This window comes from Leptopilina heterotoma, unplaced genomic scaffold, assembly GCF_015476425.1.
Source record: "Leptopilina heterotoma isolate Lh14 unplaced genomic scaffold, ASM1547642v1 Lhet_59, whole genome shotgun sequence".
NCBI lineage: Eukaryota > Metazoa > Arthropoda > Insecta > Hymenoptera > Figitidae > Leptopilina > Leptopilina heterotoma.
The window spans coordinates 2131500-2154498 of NW_025111133.1; the positions used below are offsets into that span (position 1 = coordinate 2131500).

The 22999-nt window shown below is 23.2% G+C and overlaps 1 protein-coding gene across 12 annotated transcripts in view; it reads left to right on the top strand.

Annotated features, from left to right (window-relative positions):
• The first annotated feature begins 2003 nt into the window (after positions 1 to 2003).
• LOC122509040 (collagen alpha chain CG42342-like) overlaps positions 2004 to 22999 on the top strand; it is a 42076-nt gene continuing 21080 nt past the window's right edge. For 2 of the 12 annotated variants that reach the window (XM_043622789.1, XM_043622795.1), the window contains exons 1-6: positions 2042 to 3277; positions 14630 to 14709; positions 16368 to 16403; positions 16797 to 16832; positions 17349 to 17420; positions 18728 to 18814. In XM_043622789.1, coding sequence (XP_043478724.1) covers positions 2935 to 3277; positions 14630 to 14709; positions 16368 to 16403; positions 16797 to 16832; positions 17349 to 17420; positions 18728 to 18814 — 654 coding nt within the window. In that variant the 5' untranslated portion in view covers positions 2042 to 2934. Of the gene's footprint in view, positions 3278 to 14629; positions 14710 to 16367; positions 16404 to 16796; positions 16833 to 17348; positions 17421 to 18727; positions 18815 to 21559; positions 21614 to 22999 lie in introns of all 12 variants that reach the window. The other 10 variants (XM_043622800.1, XM_043622790.1, XM_043622791.1 and 7 more) reach the window with 10 other exon arrangements.

Consider the following 22999-nt stretch of genomic DNA (forward strand, 5'->3'; position numbering starts at 1 on the left):
TTGAAAATTCGATGAAATAAGCATTCGAAGTTTTGAAAATTCGATCAATTTAACATTCGAAGTTTTAAAAATTCGATCTAATGAACATTCGAAGTTTTGAAAATTCGATGAAATGAGCATTCGACGTTTTGAAAATTCGATCAAATGAACATTCGAAGATTTGAAAATTCGATCAAATGAACATTCAAAGTTTTGAAAATTCGATCTAATGAGCATTCGACGTTTTGAAAATTCGATGAAATGAGCATTCGATGTTTTGAAAATTCGATGTAATGAGCATTCGACGTTTTGAAATTTCGATCAAATTATCATTCGATGTTTTAAAAATTCGATGTATTGAGCATTCGAAGTTTTTAAAATTCGATGTAATAAGCATTCGATGTTTTAAAAATTCGATGAAATGAGCATTCGAAGTTTTGGAAATTCGATGAAATGAGCATTCGAAGTTTTGGATATTCGACGAAATGAGCATTCGACGTTTTGAAAATTCGATAAAATAAGCATTCGAAGTTTTGAAAATTCGATCTAATGAGCATTCGATGTTTTAAAAATTCGATGAACTGAGCATTCGACGTTTTGAAAATTCGATCAAATTAACATTCGACGTTTTAAAAATTCGATCAAATTAACAATCGATGATTTAAAAATTCGATGAAATGAGCATTCGACGTTTTGAAAATTCGATGAAATAAGCATTCGAAGTTTTGAAAATTCGATCTAATGAGCATTCGACGTTTTGAAAATTCGATGTAATAAGCATTCGGAGTTTTGAAAATTCGATGTAATAAGCATTCGAAGTTTTGAAAATTCGATCAAATCAACATTCGAAGTTTTGAAAATTCGATGAAATGAGCATTCGATGTTTTAAAAATTCGATGAACTGAGCATTCGACGTTTTGAAAATTCGATCAAATTAACATTCGATGATTTAAAAATTCGATGTAATGAGCATTCGAAGTTTTGAAAATTCGATGAAATGAGCATTCGAAGTTTTGAAAATTCGATAAAATTAACATTCGACGTTTTAAAAATTCGATCAAATTAACAATCGATGATTTAAAAATTCGATGAAATGAGCATTCGACGTTTTGAAAATTCGATGAAATAAGCATTCGAAGTTTTGAAAATTCGATCAATTTAACATTCGAAGTTTTAAAAATTCGATCTAATGAACATTCGAAGTTTTGAAAATTCGATGAAATGAGCATTCGACGTTTTGAAAATTCGATCAAATGAACATTCGAAGATTTGAAAATTCGATCAAATGAACATTCGAAGATTTGAAAATTCGATGAAATGAGCATTCGACGTTTTAAAAATTCGATGTAATGTGCATTCGAAGTTTTGAAAATTCGATCAATTTAACATTCGATGTTTTAAAAATTCGATCAATTTAACATTCGATGTTTTAAAAATTCGATCTAATGAACATTCGAAGTTTTGAAAATTCGATGTGTTGAGCAATCGACGTTTTGAAAATTCGATATATTGAGCATTCGATGTTTTGAAAATTCGATGTATTGAGCATTCGATGTTTTGAAATTCGATGTAATGGATATTCGATCGATTTGATTTTTGGGAGATTTCATACGACCGAAATTATTGAGCAGTTAAAGTTTGAATTTTACCGCCAAAACAGTAGCGCGCTCTAGATTAAAGTCAGTTTCACAGTTCTCTGCTTGACACAATTATACGTATCTTTATGTATATGAGAAAGCGAGGTGTTGCGTAAAATTTAAAAGTAAAATAGCAATGTAGATTTCTCTATTGTAATTTAAATATTTATAGACTTTTTGTTACATAGATGGAGGTATAAAAATGAAAAAATGTAAAAGTAATTCTATTCATAGTGTGCAGTAAGTGGTATAAGGAACCAGTGAAATCGAGTGAAATAAAAAAAGAACAGCCGCTGTAAAAGAGCAAATCACATGTGTGAAAACATTTATGTATATTTATGAACGGTGGGAGCGGCAAAAGGTTAAATTAGTTCTGCTGAGCAACACTGGCGCAAAGTGGCGTTGCATTTTGTTTCCACCGATTAACAGAAGAAGCCTCACCCTCAGTACCCCTATACATTGGCATTTCTCCGTTCCCAGTCTCCACGCGAGTATCATACCGTGAAGATGAAGAAAAATGTTAAAACTGTCATTGTCACGTTTCTGTCAAGTTCAAGTATTATATGAATCAAAATCTTGACGCGCTTAAATGTTATTCATTATACAATTGTGACAACTGTGTGATTGACAAATTATCAATCTGGCACTATGCATGTGTTTACATTAATTTCCAGTTTTTAAATATTTGTCGCTGGTTTAAAAAAAATCGGGATGTGGAGTTCAAAACGTTTTTTCGAATAATAAAGAGAGAGATTGGGTGGAGGCGGTACTAAAAGTGACTAAACAATTGTTATTTATCGTAAATATAATTCAATTGTTTTGTGAACTCGTTTAAAGTTGAAAGTGTGCTTCTAAACCTTTTGCATATACATAAAGGTGAAAACGAAAGTGTGCGTGTGTCGCATTCCGGATGGATATTTGAGGACTCGTCTACTTCATCCGTCCATACATCCATCCATTTCTTCATCCTTCCTGCCTTCCACCCATTCATCCAACCAATCATTCATCCAAATACAGACACGCTCACGCCCACACACATTCCTCATCAATGTGTTAGTATTGAAATTCATAAATTCATCCCGTTTATAAATACACACGCGAATAAAATTCCTTTACATCTCAATTTTCCCCCTTTGAAGGAGAAAAAAAAGGAAAACATTTTTCTTTAAGTTCATTCTTTAGTATCAGTTACATTCTGAATCAATGTACTTGTAGTACTTTCATTTCTTTTTTGTATGTCGCTTATGTTTCCTTTTCATCTCATTGCACATGACAAGAGATCAGTTTTAAATTAAATTCTATTCCAAAATAATACACTATGGAGTCAAAGGGAAATTGGCCTAAAGAAAGCCTGGAGGTATCGATGCCGAAAAAATTTCAAAGCAACGAATCTGACAAAATCGAGAAAGAGAGGAAGTTCAGTTGGCCTATATGTATCCTCTGTATTGTCAGTTTAACTATTTCCGGCGTTCTTGTTTACCGCGAGTATCTCCTTGAGTCCAGGATAGCCTATCTTGAATCACAGTGTCAAATTCAACCAGATCTCATTTATCAACGGCTACGACGAGAATTTGAGCAGCAATTTGATGTTCATTCACCACGTCCCGAGGGAGATAAAATTTTTCGATTAAAAAGGGATGTCGAGTGTAATTGTCCTGCAGGTTAGTAGATTTATTTTTTCCTCTCTTTAAATTTAAAGTTTAAACATAACCTTGAATTGTAAAATTGTTTATAAAATACTATTATTTATAATTTGAAATTAAAAAGAATTTTTTCTTTCAAAAGATTTCTGATAAACAAGAGAGAAAAATTTGCTCTGGAATTTCAGATTTGGCATGACTTTCATATTTTTCGAATCTCTATATTATCTAAATATTGTCAAAGCATGAAAAGGGATTTCTTTTCAAATGTTTTCAAAAAATTAAAAGGACTTTTTTATTAAAAAACAAAACAATGAATTGTAGATGAAAGGAAGGATTTAATAATGAAAAACTGAATGAATCTTTTGTTTATTTTATTTAAATGAAAGGAATGTTCTGTTGCATTTAAACGCAGATAAAAGGACAATGTAAATAATAAAATTAAAACGTGGAAATTAATTTTAGATAAAATTGCTTCTTTACAAAAATGAAAAAATTTTGAATTATGAACAATGTTACAATTCGAGAAAAATTATTCTCTTAAATTTTCTTTCTAAAGTTTTCTAAATAAAATTAAAAACGGAAATTGTTTTCTATTTTCACTCAGCGTGTTTAGTTTTTCTATTTTAAAATACAAATGAAAATGAGAAATAGTTTAGAAACAAAATACTCTGGAAAATAAGGACAATTGACAGTGTCATGTGTCTTAATTCCGGGGAAAAATCTCTTTCAAACATTGTAGATGAAGGATATGTGCAATGTAAAAGATTGTAATCTTGAATGGACCATTCTCTTCCGCATAGTAGATGCGACGTTGCCGTATTTTCAGTATATAATTCTCGATATTCCTTAGGACAATATAGGGGAAGGAAGAGGGATGAGGTTTATAAAAATCTCTTGGAAATAACTTAAATTTCTTTACACGACAAACAAAGGCAAATATTGAACAAAACGAACAAAACTAAATTTCTCAATTTCAACCAAAGAACCTACAAGAATCTAAATTAACATTTTATTGTCTAAATTCTAAATTCTTTCCTCGAAGAGAAAAATATCTTTTATTCTCTCCTAAAATTATTTTCAATTAAAGATACGACAATTTTACAATAAGAAGATTATTCTCGAATATTCTCCTCCTTTTAAATTGTCAATTGTTTTATAATTTAAAAATACAATTGGGAAAATTGATTATTATGACACATATATTTATAAATATATCCGAATCATTCACCTTGGAATAGATTCAAATATAATAAGGTTTCAATGGAATTTATGTTTCAAATTATAACCCATATCTTTAAACAATGCGACGAGACGCCACGCCGGATTTTCACGTAAATTGTTCACGTCCGTATGACAAGGGGACAGGAATACAATCATCTCATTCAATCAAGTTAAAGCACGATATATCACTGTATTAATATGTAATATGAATCTCTCGTGTGGTCAAAAACGAAATTAATTCATTTTTCAAAAAAGAAATTTTTCCTTTTCGAATTATTTTCTTCTTTAATTTTGAGAAGAATGATGTAAATTTAGCATATGGAAAAAAATTTTCTTTTCTTTTATATAGGAAAATAAAAAAATTTATACTTACATATATTTATATTTTTTTAACAAGTCAATTGTAGTTTTACCTATATTTTTTATTATTTTTTAATTATTAATTCATTGTAAGTAATTTTGTATGCTTTCATAATTTAATTATTTAAATTTGTTATTTTTTATCCTCTTTGTTTCTATTTTATTTCATTTATTTCTATATTATTTTTCTTAATTATTATAATTTTTTTATATTAAATATAATTTTTTATTATTTTTTGTTATTTTTAAATTTACAATTGTTATTAATTCCGATTAGTGAAATTTACAACAGGATTTTTTTAGGAGAAAAAAGTATTTTTCTATTTAAATTTTTATAAATTTTAGTTACACTTTAGTTCTTTAGTTTCACATTTTTTTTTAATTATATAAGTAGTTTTTTAAGATATTTTTATTAAGAACATTTTTAGTCTGTCCAAGTTTAAATAAATAAAATAATAAATAAATTTTTGTCTAAAAATTAATATTTGTCTAGTATTTTTAGATCAAAAAAGAAAATTAGAAAGAGAACAGAAGTAAATAAATAGAAAGTAAACAGAGAAAAATTTGTAACTTATTAATTAATAATCGTTTTTTGTTTCATTACAAATGTTGCATTATTAATTTGAATAAATAATAAACTCGAATATTACAAATTTAACATTATTTTCGTTTGTTTATAACAAACTTTACTGGTATATATTTGAATTTTTTTTCCTTGTTTAATTCTAAATGGAAGTTTGACTTCCTCTATTTGAATTAGCATGGATCGAATATTCGATCCGATTCCATTTAAATTTCGAAGCACATCTCTATTTTTAATCTCTTGATAGGACAACTTTTTTTTCTAAACGAAGGAAAACAATTCGTTTTCATTAGTCACAATATTTGTGACTTAAATAAACTAAAATGGTGAAAAAATTTTTTCGGATTAATTATTTCTTTGATAATGGGATTTTTTTTGTATTCCTACCATAAAAAAGAGAGACTTTTTATTTGTTTCAAATAAATTTTATTTGGAGAAAAAAAATGTTTCCCTATAAAGTTTCGAACGTTCAAATGAACGACGATATTTTTGTTTTTTTTTCATTCTTTAATTTTTAAATAACAATTATTATACTGAAAAGAATTTACTTGATCAGGGTTTCCACAAAAAATTAATTTCGATTTTCCCTGACTTTTCCCTGATTTACAGACAAAATTTTGACTTTTTCCCTGACCCTAAAGAATATTCAGATTCCTTGGCAAGAATTCTAATATTTTTATAAGTAATACAATTTTTCACAACAATTTAATTATTTAAAAAAATGTAATACAATTCGTTGTAAGAATACAATTTTAAATGAAATCCTCGAAAAATGTAATTATTTTCAAAATTTTTTGCAAGAATTCAATTACATTTCACAAATAATGAAATTCAAATATTTTCAAAATCTACTATTTTAATCAAATTTCTCAAAAGAATTCAATTATTTTCATAAATAAATAAAATTCCTCAGAGGAATTCAATTATATTCATAAATAATAATATTCTTCGCAGGACTTCAAGTATTTTTTAAAAAATTTAATAAACATTCGTTGCGAGACTTCAATTATTTTCTAAATAATAAAATTTTTTACAGAATCTAAATTATTTATAATACAATAAATTTTAAGTAAATTCTTCGAAAAATGTTATTAATTTTAAGAATTTTATTAAAATTCTTCGATAGAAATAAATTAACAATTAAAGGTTTAATTTATTAAATTAACAGTTATCAATTATTTTTAATAATTTTTGCAAAAGTTCCTAGAGAATTTTCAAATCCATTTGTTTACAATTAAATTTTACGAAATTTTGATTATTCGAAAATTCTTCAATTCAATATTTAGAAAATAAAAACTTAAAATAATTTATAAAAAAATTCAATAAATTAAACTTTTTCCAAATTCAATTATTTCTAAAAATTCACGCCATAATGCTTTTAATATTCAATTATTATCTAAAATTTTAACTGAAATTTATTTTTAAATCAATTTTTATTAGAAAATTGTACGAGAATTCAATTATTTAAATAAAAAAGGAATACAATGTATTGAATAATTGCATGTTTCTCAAAATTAAATTCGCATAAAGAATTCGAAAAAAAATGTTATTAAGGGCATTTGAACCTTGATGACGTTACAGTTTGTACAAAGCATGTGTGACGTCATCAAGGTTCAAATGCCCTTAAAAATAATTGAAATTCTATGAAGAGTTTTATTATTCATGAAAATAATTGAATCTCTATAAAAAAATTTTATTATTTATGAAAATAATTGAATTATTGCAAAAAAATTTATGAAAAATTTGTAAATAGTTGTGAAACTTTTATTATTTATGAAAATAATTTCATATTTGCTTATAGAATTTTATAAAAAAATTTCAAAATAATTGAATTTTGAAGAAGAATTATATTATTTTTAAATATAATTGAAATTTTGATGAGAATTTTTATTAAATTCATTGAAAATTGAAATTTTCTAAAATTTCAAATTAAAACCTTTTGAAGTTCATTTATTTATGAAAATTGTAAACACAAATCTTTTAAAATTGAATTAATTTTTAAATATTTAAATGAAATTATTCATTTAATAATTTATAAGTAATAATTTTGTAATAGTTCTTAAAGAATTAAAAGCGTTATTGTCAGAAATATAATAATCTTTTGAATTCTAAAAATTAAATTTTTTCTAGTACTTTTAAAAAAAATTCCCTGACTTTTACCTGATTTCCCTGATCTGTGGCAACCCTGTTGATTCAAATAAACGATTAATTGTCTATTATTAATTAAATATTTACTTAATTGAACCAAATTATTTCTTTTTTTTCTTTTTTTGAATCAGTTAAATAATAATATTTAAATACCGAAATTATTTATTCAAATACGATTTATTTGATTTAAAATAATGAAAATCGAGATAAACATTATTTGATTCAAGTAAATATATTTGATGATAGACAAGTAATTGTTTATTTGAATCAAAATCAGTTTTTCTTTTCAGTTTATGCTTTTGTTTAAAAAAAATAAATTGTTACAACTAAATAAATATTTAATTTACTTTTAATAATAATTATACAATAAATACATAACAATAATTAATTTTAAATAATAATTACATACATACTTTTAATAATAATATTTTAATATTTAAATAAATACATATTTAAAAAGAAAATAAACTTCGGTTATTTGAACGTTTACAAATTTAGGAGCACCAAGTAAAAATTTTATTTGTGTCGAATAAAATTTTTATTCAAAATAAATAATTTAGTAAATTATTAGAAAAAAATATATTTAGGACTTGAACCAATTAGTTTTTATTTAAATCAATTAAATGGCGTTTGCTTTAAATACTGAAATTATTGCGGTTTAAATATACTGATTTGAATCAATTTATTTGATTAGAATAAAAATTATTTTGATTCAAGTAAATATTTAATATTATTTAAATAGTAATTTTTATTTAAATCAATTAAATGGCGTTTACTTCAAATACTGAAATTATTGGTTCAAATATGATTTATTTAAAATACAATTTGTCTTAAATAAAATTTATATAATTCAAATAAATATTTATTTGATAATAGAAAAATAATTGGTTATTTGAATCGAAAGAATTTTTTTCAGCGTTCAAATAAAATTTTTCTCTATAGGTGTATTTTAGTCTGGAAATAATATTTGATACACTGAAAAAAATTATTTGTTTCAAATAACCGATTATTTTTCTATCAAATAAATATTTACTTGAATCAAATAATTTTTATTTGAGTAAATTAAATGGTTCAGTTCATATTTGCTTTAGATACTGAAATTATATGTTCAAATATACAATTTATTTGTCTTAAATAAAATTTATTTGATTCAAGTAAACATTTATTTGATAAGACAAGTAATCAGTTATTTGAATCAAGTAAATTTTTTTTCAGTGTAATAAATAATTAATAAATAATAATTAATGTGATTAAAATTAACATCTATATTAATAAAAATCTGTATATTTAAAGTGTTGTAGTAAGAGGAAAAAGATTAAGAACGTCAGTTTAAATTTCGCCAAGACAAAAAGGTTTTAAAATAAAAGTTTAGCATCAGGAAAAAAATGGAGCGTCGCGAGTGATAATAATCGTAATGTATACGATATTGTTGCTAGATTTTTTCTTTCACTCTCTCTCGTGAAGAAAAGACTTTTATTTTTAGTAACAATACACTCCACTCGACTCGACTCATCTCTCTCTCTATTACGTAAGGCTCCATATTATTTAAACCCCAACCCGGCTTTACAAAGTGCCGTCTCAGATAAATAGGGGCAACTCTAAGTGACTTTGAAGAAAGAGCAGAGACAGGGCCACCAAGAGGCAGGAAGGCAATTACCGTGAGTGGAGTATCTTCACCTGGTAACATCACCCTTCCGGCTTTTTCGCGTTCACTCTCAGACACCAAAAACCAACCCCTGCAGCCTGCTCTTTATGTACATATCTCGACATTCCTTCTCTCTTATGCTTGTCGTTGTCACCCTTTCATGGTTAGAGCAGTCGCAACTTGACGCCTTTCGCCTTTCGCTTATATGTCTCACTGTATACATATATGTATATGTGAGTTCTAATATAAGTAGGCACTTGTTAGAATATACGACATATGAAGCACTCCTGTCGCACACGAATGTCTTTCGAAAAAATTTCATCGTCGAGTCTGACAATCAGTCTGGCCCTGCGACGAATTTTATTTCTCTGGAAAATCCGTTCTCCAATTTAGTGTATAATTTGGGATTGGGAGAGAATTCTTTCCATTCTCATCGGGTTATTTAACTGTAAAATTTATTACATGGAATTTATTATAATATTTCGTAATTAATTATATCTACTTCTGTTCAGAAAGTTCACTGAAAAAGAAAATTTATTTCATTCTAATAACCGATTACTTGTCTATTATTAAATAATAAAAATATTTTTTATTTTCAAGTTTTCAATTATATTCAATTTAAATAATTTTCAATTATTTTCAAACTAGCAAGAATTTAATTTATTATTTTCATAAATAATTAACATTCTTCTTCGTAAGAATTTCTATTATTTTTGTAAATAGTAAAATTTTCTGCAAATTCAATTATTTTTAAACAAAATTTTAATAAAATTTCACAAACGAATACAATTACTTTTTAAAATAGTAATTTTTCGATTTAAAAAAAAAAATTCAATTATTTTCAAAAAAATTTCACGAAAGAATTCAATGTTTTTCTTAATTTCGTTATAAAATATTTCGAAAAAATTCAAATATTTTCTAAAATCGAATTCTTTCTGTACAATTCAATTTTATTTATAAATAGTAAAATTATTTGAAACAATTCAAATATTTTTAATACAATTTTCAATTCAATTTTGATAAAATTCAATAATCAAATTTTTAATAAATTATAATTATTAGTATGATTATTTTAAAATATTTTAAAAATTCTTTGTTTAATTCAAATATTTTAAAAATTTTCAACTAAAATTATTAGAAAAATTGTATTATTTTCAAAAAACTTGTAAAGTAATATTTCCATAAGAAATTTATTCTGCACCCAGAGAAAAATTTTATTTAAAAATTATTTATTTTAACTAAATTTTCTCTACGGGTGTGAATAAATTGAATTATGACCATATAAAGTTTCAAACTTTCAAATAAATTACATTTTTTCAAAATTTAAACTTTTTTATAATAATATTGTGTCAAATATTAAAAAAATAAGATATAATTTGCAAAATATTTAATTAATTTAATTTTTGAACTAATTTCTTAAAATTTTTATTTTAAAAAAATATTTTGTTTATTTGAAATCTAAAAATTTCTGTAAGTTATATGAAATTTATAAATTTCTTTTTCAAAATTGAAATTATGTTACAATAATAAATTATTAAGAATATATTATGATCGTCACATATAAAAAAATTAATTGTATGAAATTTTTAAATGTTAAATTGAGGCTTTTAATTTTTTTATCATCAAGCTGTGAGTTTTGAAAATAATGTTGATAAAAAATATTTCGTTCATTTGAAAGTTCAAAACTTATGTTATATTATTATTCGTTGTTCGTATAAGCTCAGAATACGTTGAAAAGAATGAAATATTTGATCCATATAAGTATTTTCGAAAAAATACCGAATAATAAAAGAACGTTAAATATTTAGTGATTTTATTAATTTTTTTCATACATTGTACCCAATATTATAAAAATGAAATTTGAAAAAAGAGAAATAAATAAATTTCGTTCGTTTGAACGTTCAGAACTTTAGAGACATCGCATTATATTCTTTAGCTATAAATTCTTTTTACACAGAGAATTTATAATAAATTGAAATATCACACATGGAATTATTTTAATTAAAAGGAAATTTTTTGTTTCAATATTTTTTTAAATCAGATTACTTTCGTGAATTTTTATATCTCAGCCAATATTTTTTCAGGGGATTTTTGTTTAATTAAATGTCGATTGGAATTTTGTTTCGTTTTTCTCTGAATGTTTCTTAGAAAGAAGAATTTTTTCTTACCTTTTTTAGTACAGAATTTTTTTAAAAAATTTTTATTTCATCATCAAATTTTCGTTTTATACATTTTTGATTTATGTGATGTAAATTATCTATTTAACTAAATTTCCGCTCAACGGAATTTTTATGTAGGTAAATTTTCTTTTACCTCTTTCATTTAATTTAATTTCTTTCTTTTATTTATTTATTTTATTTATTTATTAAAGAAGAATAAATTAAAACAAAATTCTGTTAAGTGGAATATTTGCATATAAGTGGAAAAAAATCAAGAAAAATTTCATTTAATAAAAATTGTTGCACACAAAATTTTTGCTCTAATAAAAAAAAGTTTAAAAAAATAGAAAAATTATCAAACAGAAATTAAATTACATTTGTTGAGGGAAGAAAATTAATTTAGCCTTTCTCTGTTTTAAAGAGTTTTGTATAGGAAACTTTTTTATTAAAAAAGATTTTTATAACAATAATTGCGTTGAATCTAAGAAGTTTCATAACTTCAATAAGATAAACTCATCCTCTCTCTTAAGTTTTTTAGTCGTTTCTCAGTAATGAAGCAGTTAAAATAGAATACTGAAATTATCAGTGATTGTCGCTGCAAATTTCAGTCGTATATATTTTAATAGGAAAATGAGTATGAAAACGACTAAAATGAATAACAAAACGACAAAAAAAAAGAAAAATGAGTAGAAAACGAGTAAAGCGAGAAAGAGACGATTATATACATTTATGTAAATATATAAAATGATTCTAATCATTCTAATCGATGGAAATTTTGCTTTATATGGCATTTCCTCTAGTTTATGGAATTTTGAAAAATTAAATTTTAAAGAATTTGGAAAATTAAAATTAGTCTAAATAGTTTGGAAAATTATTTTTCGTATTAGAATTTAATTATTTTTCAAAATGTCCCTAAAATTTCATTCATTCGACTTTAAAACTTTAGTTTTTAAGTCGAATGAATAAATTTTTTTTTCTTTTTTAAAATAAAAATTTTATTACAATAATATTGTGTCACGTATTAAAAAAATAATTGTAATGATTCTAAATGTTTGAATTTTGTTTTTGCTTTTCGATTTTTTTTTATTTTTGTACGGTCATTAATTATTAAAAATATTTTCAGTAGCAGATAATTTCCTTTATTTGAATTTTGAATTTGTGAATCATTTTTTCAAATGAAAGTAACAATTCTATTAAATTTTATTCGAATAGAAAAATAATAATCGGTTCAAATAATTATTTGTTTTTTAAAATAATTTTTACTTAATAAACTTATTAGTATTTCATTCTTATTACTATTATAATTTATTGTTAAAAATGTATTGTCACTCGTTAAATTAATTTCTATTTAGTTTCCTAAAGTTTTGTATTTTCAAATGTACACAATTTTTCTTATTTTAATTACTATTATTATTATTATTATTATTATTATTATTATTATTTTAAATAGGTATTTTAAAATTATTATACTAAAATTAAAAATAATTAAAGTTAAACAATAATTTTTTTAATATACAAAATAATTTGTTTTATAAAAGAAGAAATACAAATTAAACGAAGTTGGAAAACTATCGTCTCGAACCTTGAGGAACATTTCTACTTAGTACAAAATAAATAAATAATATTTAATAATAATAAAATATTATTTTATTAGGAAATAAATATATAAATTTATAAATAAATAAATGAAATAACAATAAATTTTTATAAGTAAAAATTATTTTTCACAAATTTTATGAAAAACAAAGGAATGCAATAAAAATTCTATATAGAAAACAATAGGTAAATAATAACAATTGTTGGGAAATAAATAATAATCTTTGGAAGATAAAAAAGAAGGAGGTGAATTTTAGTTGTCATATTTTATCAATGCATAAGTGATTGGAATGATAGGAATTTGTATACAATAAATCAGTCGATGTGTCAAATTAGATCGGAGATTTCTGCTCTATACAATCAACAATTTAGTTATATCTCATCTAAACGACGGGTCAAGAGTTTAATAAAGCGTAATTTCCGGCGCAATCGCCGGTTCAAGATTCCCACATGGGAATATCATCCAAGCAACAATGCATATATTCTAAGAGCCCATCTATTTCTCACATAATATGACAATTCCAAAATCAATACTAGTTTTGTTCATAAATTACATGGAAACTTCTGTGTTGGAAAAAGCACCGTGTCTCTTGGATATAATATTAGTGGAAAAAAATTGTATTCAAATAATCGATTACTTCACTATTATTAAATTATTAAATAATAAAGAAATAAAATTAGCAAAACTCAATATTTTTTTATGTAAATTTTTATCAACTTTTTTTTTTTAAACGAATTTTCCACCCAGAAATTAAAATTTTGTGGACCAAGAAGTTCTGTAAAAATTTCTTAAAGAAACGTTTTTTGAAACAAACGAATTTATTATTTTCCTTGTGAAAAATATAAATTTTTATTTAATCGTTGATCATAAACGTTGTGAACTTGATTCTTCATAATAATTAATTTTCTCTCTAAATTTGAATTAGTAAAAATGTTTACTAATTTAAATTAGCGACTAATTTTTTGCTTTTAAATTAGTAAATTTTACTAATAAATACTAATAAATACTTTCTACTAATTTATTAGTAAAAGTTACTAATTCAAAAATATTTACTAATTAGTCACTGAATTTTTGCTTTTAAATTAGTAAATTTGACTAATAAATAGTTATTTCTACTAATTTATTAGTAAATTTACTAATTCAAAAATATTTATTAATTTGAGTTAGTGACCGACTTTTTGCATTTAAATTAGTAAATTTTACTAATAAATAGTTATTTCTAAAATTTACTAATTCAATAGCAAAAAGTTAGTCACTATATCAAATTAGTAAACGTTTTTACTAATAAATTTTTAATAAATAATTAGGAATTAGTAAATTTTACTAAATTTACTTTAAAATTAGTTATTTCTAAAATCTACTAATTCAAAAGCAAAAAGTCTGTCACTATATCAAATTAGTAAACGTAAATAAATTTTTAATAAATAAATTGTTATTACCTAAATAAAAATTTTATAATTATTATAATTGTAATTTTTAGTAAACAAATTGTTTTCCATAGAATACACTTACGGCGACACTGAATTTTCGAAAGTATAAATACAAATTTAAAAATGAAAGATTTTGTTATAAATAAAAATTGTGCACATTAATTTATATATTTCATATGTGTATGCGCGGGAGAAAATTGAATTGAAATTTATAAATTATGTTTCAGGTCCACCTGGTGTTGCAGGACCACAAGGAAAAAGAGGGAAGAAAGGAAAAAAAGGAGATCCCGGAGATGCAGGTACACAGGTAAGAAATAAAATTTTAATTTATTCATGACATCTATGTTTATTGAATGAAAAAAAGAAGAAATATTCTGAGAATTAAAAAAATTAAAGACCAAAATTATAAATATAAGGTGAAACTGGATTCTCCCAGGTGGAAAAAAGAGTTAAAGTGTATACAAATTCAGGCTTTATTTAAATTCAGGTGTTTGTAAATGACATTTTTTTTTCGCTGTTATAAATTTGATTTAGTTTTGCTTTATGTTTCCAAAAAGAACGAATTTCATAATTTTTACGCATCAAATATTTATTTTTCCTACAAATAAAAAAGTGTAATGATTTATTTTATTTTTCAAATCAAAAAGATTAATTTATTTTATTTTATACAAATCAAAAGGATACCTAGCAATTTATTTTATTTTCTACAAATCAAGAAAATAATGATTTATTTTATTAAAAAGTTATTTTTAATATATTTTTTTAACGGTCAATAAATATAATTTTACAATAAATAACTCATTCGATTGTTCCAATAGAGAAATAAACATTTCTTTTGTCCAATATTGGTTTAGAGTATATATTTTCAATTTATGTGTAAATATTTCTGTGAAGTGATTTATTTATTTATTTATTTGTATGTTTATATTTTATTATTACTTATTATTTTTTTTATATTTTTTGTTATTTGTTATTTAGTATATATTCATTTAATTTGTTAGTACAATATAATATAGTTCATTTTTTTACGACAGTAATTTTTAAAATTATTTGAATTTATAATAAAAAAGAAAAGTATAAAAATTACAGAAAAGCTATTTGTAAAAATTTTTATTTTACAAAAGTAGTAACAAATAACATTAAAAGTGGAAAATTGGTTTAGAAAATAATTAATCACGAAAAACATTAATAATACCTGCCGATAAAAAAATAATGACAGTAATAACAATTATAATAAAATTAATATAAATATTAAAGATAATAATAACATTAATGGCAATAATAATAAAATAATAATATTGATGGCAATAATAAAATAATAAAATAATAATAATAATAATAATAATAATAATAATAAAATAGTATTAATATTAATAGTAACAGTTATTAATATTAATTAGTATAATAATAGAACAGTATTTAGAATTTTTAACTAACACTTTTGTAGATATTTATTTTCACCTTATTCACATTCAGTGGCGTAGTCCGTATAATTGAAAAATAAAAAAAACACTGAAATAAATGTATTTTGTTCAACTAATGGATTATTTTCAAAATATTTATTATTTCGACCCAAACTAAATGATATCTGAGTCGCTGATATTTTTTTTTATGGAATCGAGTAAACTAAAGTAAACAGAATAAGTAATGTTTAAATTTTTTAAATTAATTTTAAAAAGTTTAGACAAAAACAAGATTTACTAATTTAATTTTTAACTGATTCCCGATTAATATTAATTAAAGAAAATTATTCGCTTTTATTTATTTAATAGTAAAGTACCTAATCGATTATTTAAACAAAATGTATTATTTTTTCGTCAGTGATTTTTTTCTTTTTGCATGAAACAATTTTAATTATACATAGTAACAATGAGTGCCATTAACAATGCAATTTTTTATGATTTAGCATGAATGTAGTATTAATAAAAAATTAACCATTTTAATTTTTCATAACCTTTCTTACAGGGTGTACCTGGGATTCCGGGGAAAAGTGGTTTTCCGGTATATTTAGTTTTTGATTTCATTTATTTTCCGTTTATTATGCATGATGTGATAATTATTTTTTCAATTTTCCTTTTTTTATAACAGTACGGAGGCTTTTTATTTATTTTTCATTAATGTTATTTTGTTTTTTTATAATAATTAATGTCCATGAATATATGAAATACGATTAAAAATATAATTATTGCCTGCAAGCATGTTACCGATTAATATTTTTTCATATATGGATTAAAATTTTTTAATTTAAAATTGACAGAAATTCAACAAAAATAAACTGTCCGTAAAATAAAATACGTGCAGGAAAAATTAAATTATTTCCATTTGCAGCGTTAAGTTAATACCTCACGCGTATATGAAAATGTATGGAGAATAATTTTTAAATTTCTTTTTAAGGGTCCTATTGGCTTGGATGGACCGAAAGGAGAACCGGTGAGTTTGTTTACTTTTTACTTCAATTTGTTTTTTAATTAATTTATTAATTTTTATCGTTCATTTTATTTATAGATTGTGTTTTTATTGTGAACACAAAAAATATTAATTAATATTAATAATCATTAATTAATAAAATAAAAATTAATATTTTTAAACAATAATTTATTTAAATTTATTTACACTAAAAAAAAATGTATTTTATTCAAATAACTGATTACTTGTCAATTATTAAATAAATATTTACTTGAATCAAATAAATTGAGTTTGAATCAAATAATTTTTATTTAAATCAACTAAATTGTCTTTGAACCAAATATTGATTAAAATTAAAATTAATTGACTCGAGTAAATATTTAATTGATAATAGTCAAGTAATCTGTTATTTGAACCATATAAAGTTTTTTTCAGTGTAGAATATTAAATATAAATATAAATTAAATAAATCAAATAAATTAAAATTAATTTAATTTGCAAGGATTAGTTTTCACTAATTACTTTTGTTTATTTATTCAGGGCAAGAGTGGAGACAAAGGTCAGAAAGGAGAGCTAGGAAGTCCTGGTTATGATGTATTCTCAGCAGTAAAGGTATCTATCACTTGATAACATATTATTTTTCCAAGAAGATTAATTTTTCCTTTTTAATTTAGTAATTAGTATAATAATAAATCAGTAATCAGTTTTTACAGAAATGAAAATTTTTTCTAAAAACTCAATGTTATCTCTGTTAGTAAAAAATCATCAGCCTGAATAGAATTTTTTTTTATTTTTTAAGTGAAAAATTTTGACGTGACATATTTTTTACAATCTCTAAAATTTGTCGATAAAAAAAAATTGCAATTTCGTGGCAATATTCAAAGTAAATTTGTTTTCAAAAAAGTACCATAAATTGCTATTGAGAGGAATGAATTTTTCACAAAGAAAAAAAAATACAAAAAAAACCTTTCAGAAAAATTGTATAATTTGAAAAGAATTCTAAATTTTTCTACTTTCAGAATTTTTTATTATTCAATTAGTTCAATTTTTATTTATTTATTTTGTTAGAATTTGAAATTATATAGTGAAATTAAAAATTAAAGTAGAGAAAATATAAAGAGAGGTTTATTTAAAGGTGAATTTTCCAGTAGTTTATCAATATTAAAATGATCCATAAGTTATGAACGTTGAAATGAACGAAATTCAAAAGTTACTGACTGTAACTTTTGAAATTTAATTTTTTCGAATTTAAATAAAAAGCAAAAAGAAATTATTTGAAATATTTATTTTTTTATTCGTGACTTATTTTTGGAGTAAAAATTTAATTTCAGGAAAAAGTAAATGGACGTTCAGAACTTTTGGGACATTAATTATTCAAGGCAATTTAAATTGATAATTTAGTTTAATAATTTCGAAAATTGAATTATTTCATCCTTTTTGTGTGATAATCTTATTTTTTATTTCCTTAATTTAGAGTTAATGAAAATTCAGCTTTTGGAAAATCTGTAACTACAGATTTTTTTCTAATCATTAAATTGATTAAATAAAAATTAAAGAATAATTGCTTATTAAATAAAATATTCGTAATTAATTATAATTAATTAATTTAAATTAAATTAAATTAAATTAAATTAAATTTGAATTAAATTTAAATTAAATTACTTGAAAGAAAATAATCTTTTTATTATTCATTGGCTGAATTTTCATCAACTGTAAAATGAAAATTTGTATAGGTATTCGTTGTGTGTTGTAAGTAGAAAGGAATTTTCTACCTTTAAGGGAATATTGTCATGTTCCCTTTAGAGTATAAGAAAGAAGTACAATAGAAAAGAAATATTTATATATATGTATATGTATATGCAATTTCCGTTTTTCTATATAATATACAAATAAAAAATAAACAATTTTCCCACCTACGGGTCAATGCACAGGGATTGGGGTTAAAGAGGTCGGTGACGACGCTTCGCGGTGGAACACTTGGATACGCAGAAATCGTCGCACTGAAGGTAACCAAACCTTCAACAAAACCACGGCTCGTTTATGGTTCTGACATTCTTGTTACTATTTTCCTTAGACGTTGCATTATGCGGTGCTTTCGGTGTAGCGTTCTCTTGTTGATACATGTATTTTGTACTGCAATATGATTACATATCTCGAAAAAAGAAAACGAAAAAAAAAAGAAAAAAGAATCGAAATTTTTCACTCTAGAAATACAATTTTTTGACACGATTCGTAAATATCCTGAGAGAGGAAATTACAAACTTTTAAAAAGTTAACTTTTCATTGAAACTTTTTCTCCCAACACAACTTTAATCTATATGACAATTCATTGAAGTTTATATTGAAGGAAAAGTTGAAAAATCGCTGAAGCTTTATTGATTGAAGAAACAATTTCAAATCACAAGTTTCACTTATTATTGAAGTTTGGAAAGTAATTTGAAATTGTGCGCGGAGAAATTTCACACGTGCTCGCGCCATAAAATGTTAATTTGTAAATTACTTTTCTCGCTCTACTCTATGAATTTCACTTTCAATTTTTACTTCTTTTTCTTTAAAATTATTTTATCAAGGTTGCCACAGGTCAGGGAATTAAGGGAAAAGTCAGGAAATTTTATTAAAAGTGCTGAAAGAAATTAAATTTTTAGAATTCATAGGAAAATTCTAAATTTCTTATAATTTTAATGAGTAATTCTGTGAAAGTAATTTTTTGGAAAATTTTCAATTTCAATTCTGTTGAAATTAGTTGAATTTTTCAATATTTTAATATTAATTTAGTAACTTTAACGCAACATTTTTTTTAAAGAATTCAATTATCTTGATAAATATCGAAATTCTTTGCATAAATTCAATTATTTTTTGGAATTTTAATAAAATTCTTTGCAAAATTCAATTATTTTTGTAAATAAATAATATTCATGACAAGAATTCAATTATTTTCCAAAGTAATAAAATTCTTCGCAGACATTCAATTATTTTCAAAATTTTTTAAAAAATTGTCGTCAAGTTTTCAATTATCTTTATAAATAGCAAAATTTTCAGTCAAAATTCGATTATTTTCAAAACTTTTAATAAAACTCTTATCAAAATTTCAATTTTTTCAGGAATTTTAATAAAATTATTGCAAAATTCATTTTTTTTATAAATAACAATATTCAGTCCAAGAATTCAAATATTTTTAAAAGTAATAAAATTCTTCGCTGAAATTCAATTGTTTTCAAAATATTTTTTTAAATTATTGTCAAGGTTTCTATAATCTTTTTGAGCTAAAAAATTCTTCGCCAAAATTCAATTTTTTTAAAAAAATTTCATAAAACTCTTATAAAAAATTCAATTATTTTTCAAAAATTAAAATTGAATAACTATTAAAAATTTTACAGAGATTCAATTATTTTCATAAATAATAAGACTCGTCGCAGAATTTCAATGATTTTTAATACAATTTTAATTGAATTTCTTGAAAAATGTAATTATTCTTAAAAAATTTATTAAAATTCCTCGAAAGAATTTAATTATTTAAAAATTTATTGATAAAATTCTTTATAAGAATTTTAGATAATAATTGAATATTAGAAGCATTATAGGCTGAATTTTAATAAATAATTGAATTTGGAAAAGGTTTCAAGTTAAAATCTTTGAAAATTAAAATTTTTTTTTTACTTTTTTAAATAACAATTCTGTAGAATTAATTTTTTTTGAAAAAGTTTTTCTGAAATTATTTGAACTTTTTATTTTCTAATATATGTGTAATTAATTGAAGAATTTCCGAAGAATCGAAATTTCGCAAAAATTGAATTGTAAACAAATAGATTTGTAAACTCTGTTTATATTTTTCAGAAAAATTATTATTTCACAAGAAAAGTGATTTACAAATTAACATTTGCGACGATCATGCGATCCAGCAGTCACATGCTGTTCAATTTATCAATTGTCATGTCTGAAACTTCAGTGAATAAATAATTTCAATTCATAAAATGAGACACGCATGAATATATTCAGAAAAATATTTCCTAATTTAATAAAGGAGAAATATGTCCCATTTTTTCCGAATTGTGTAAAAATTGCATTTTTATTATAAAAGACGATTTTTCCCCTACGAGAAAATTTGTCTTTTTATTGGTAAATTTGCCAACTTTGAATTTCCGAATTATTTCCAAGCGAGTACTAAATTTTTCATTTTATAAAATAGTTAATCAAAAGTATATTAAATATCCTAACTTGCCGGAATTTAATAATTAAAAAAAAAAATTATGTTGAATGAGAATTATATTCTAAAGTAATGAATTTGCTGTTTGGGAAAATTCGATTTTTCACCAGAATTCTTTGTACATAAATAAAGTAAATTAATATAAAAGTATAGAATAAATAGAAATTGGATTTTATGCAAAATGATTCAAATTTTGCTGGAATTTTTCTCTTGGAATTTTCTTTTTGGATTCACCTTTAAACAAACTTTCGTGTATAAATCATATAGCAGTACACATTTTGTTTTTTGGTTTTTGATTGGTAATGGTATTCATAATTATAATTTAAGTTACAGTCGTTAGGTATCTCTCTGGGCATGTCGGAGTTGAATATATATTACTATTAAGAAATGAGATAATATTAAATCCTCCAAAAAGACGAAAGAGAAAAGAAAAAGTTATCCTGCGATAAAAAATTAATCCTCCATGGGTTTTCCTTGGCGATTGCTTCCCGTATATCTTTTTATCTGGTAGCGATTTGGTTTTTACCTGTAGTTGACCTACTTCTAGGGACTTCAGGAGCAGGGACATAATATCAGCGCGCAGACCATCATACAGTTAAAAGTAAGTCCGCTTGTATTTCAGGACTCACAAAAAAGTTTACATGCAAAAATTCAAAATTACCCCCTTTTTTCAATTTTATATCTACTCTTTCAAATTTACACCCTGTAATTTCGAACAAAAAGAAAAAGAATTTCACTTTCAATAATTGCATTTAATTTTTCGATTTGAACGCAGTTTCTCAGAGAAAATTTTATTCTCGTCTCAAAAAGCAAACACCTCTGACTACAACTCGTTCAAACCGAACGAAAAGAATTGACTATTTTTAGAATCAATCAATATTTTCCGATATACTTATACTATTACTTATTTGCTGAAACAAAGAAAAAAATTATTTTTAATCCTGCTTCTCTTTTCTCTACATTTATATTTTTTCATTTCTATGTAAACTATCGTGTTTAGCACACTGTGAATGCTACCTCTACCTACTTTTTTCGTGTGTACAAGAAAATTATATTCATAAAAAATTTAAGGTAAAATTGCAATTACACCAAATCATTCTTTTTTTTTATAATGATAACATTATTCATTTGCTTGTCTGCACGAGAATTTCTTGATTATATTTGATAAATATATTGCATGCTTTCTATTGCATGGAAAATTGGAAGATTTTTCGTTTTTTAAGGACACGTGTCAAGAGTACACAAGAATTCAGTTTTTTTTTCTACAGAATTTTAATATCTAATTTTTGTCATATTAAATTCAATGAATGGCTAATTCATTAAATTTCGTTCAAAAATAAGAGACTAATATTTTTGTGTGTAATCGATTAAAAGACATTTTTTTTTTCTTTTTGCTTCCTTATGAGGAAGCTGATATTTTTAGAAATGTGGTAAAACGTTTATATTGTCTTTTAATTAGTGTAAGATATTTTTATCAAAAGAAAAAAAAGAAAAAGATGTCTTTTAATTAGTTGATAAAGATTAATTGATTAACTGATAAGGAAGGAATTACTGTCTAATTAATTGTCTTTTTTATGACCTTTTTATCTCGGTTTTTTGTGAAACATTAAAATCCTTTTAGTTTTTTTATTTTTACAATTGAGATTTAATTTTTGAATTTTTTTTCTATCCTTTTTTACAATAAAGCGAAAGTTTTTTTTCATTTAGGTTTACTTTTTTTTGTTTTAAGGGCCAATTTTTTTTCTTACATGAAAAATACTCTCTGGTTATTTTTTTAGAAAAAATTTTTATTTATTTATTTATAAACATTTATTTTTCAGATAATAAAAAGTAAAACTCTCATTTTATTTTTTGTTTCAATGGATTAAAAAAATTTAATTTAAAATAATTTTCTTATTTCTATTTTTTCTGTTTCTTTTTTTTCTTTTTTTAGTTTATTTTTTAATTTCTTTTAGTTTATTATTTTTTAATTAATTTTTTATTTTTC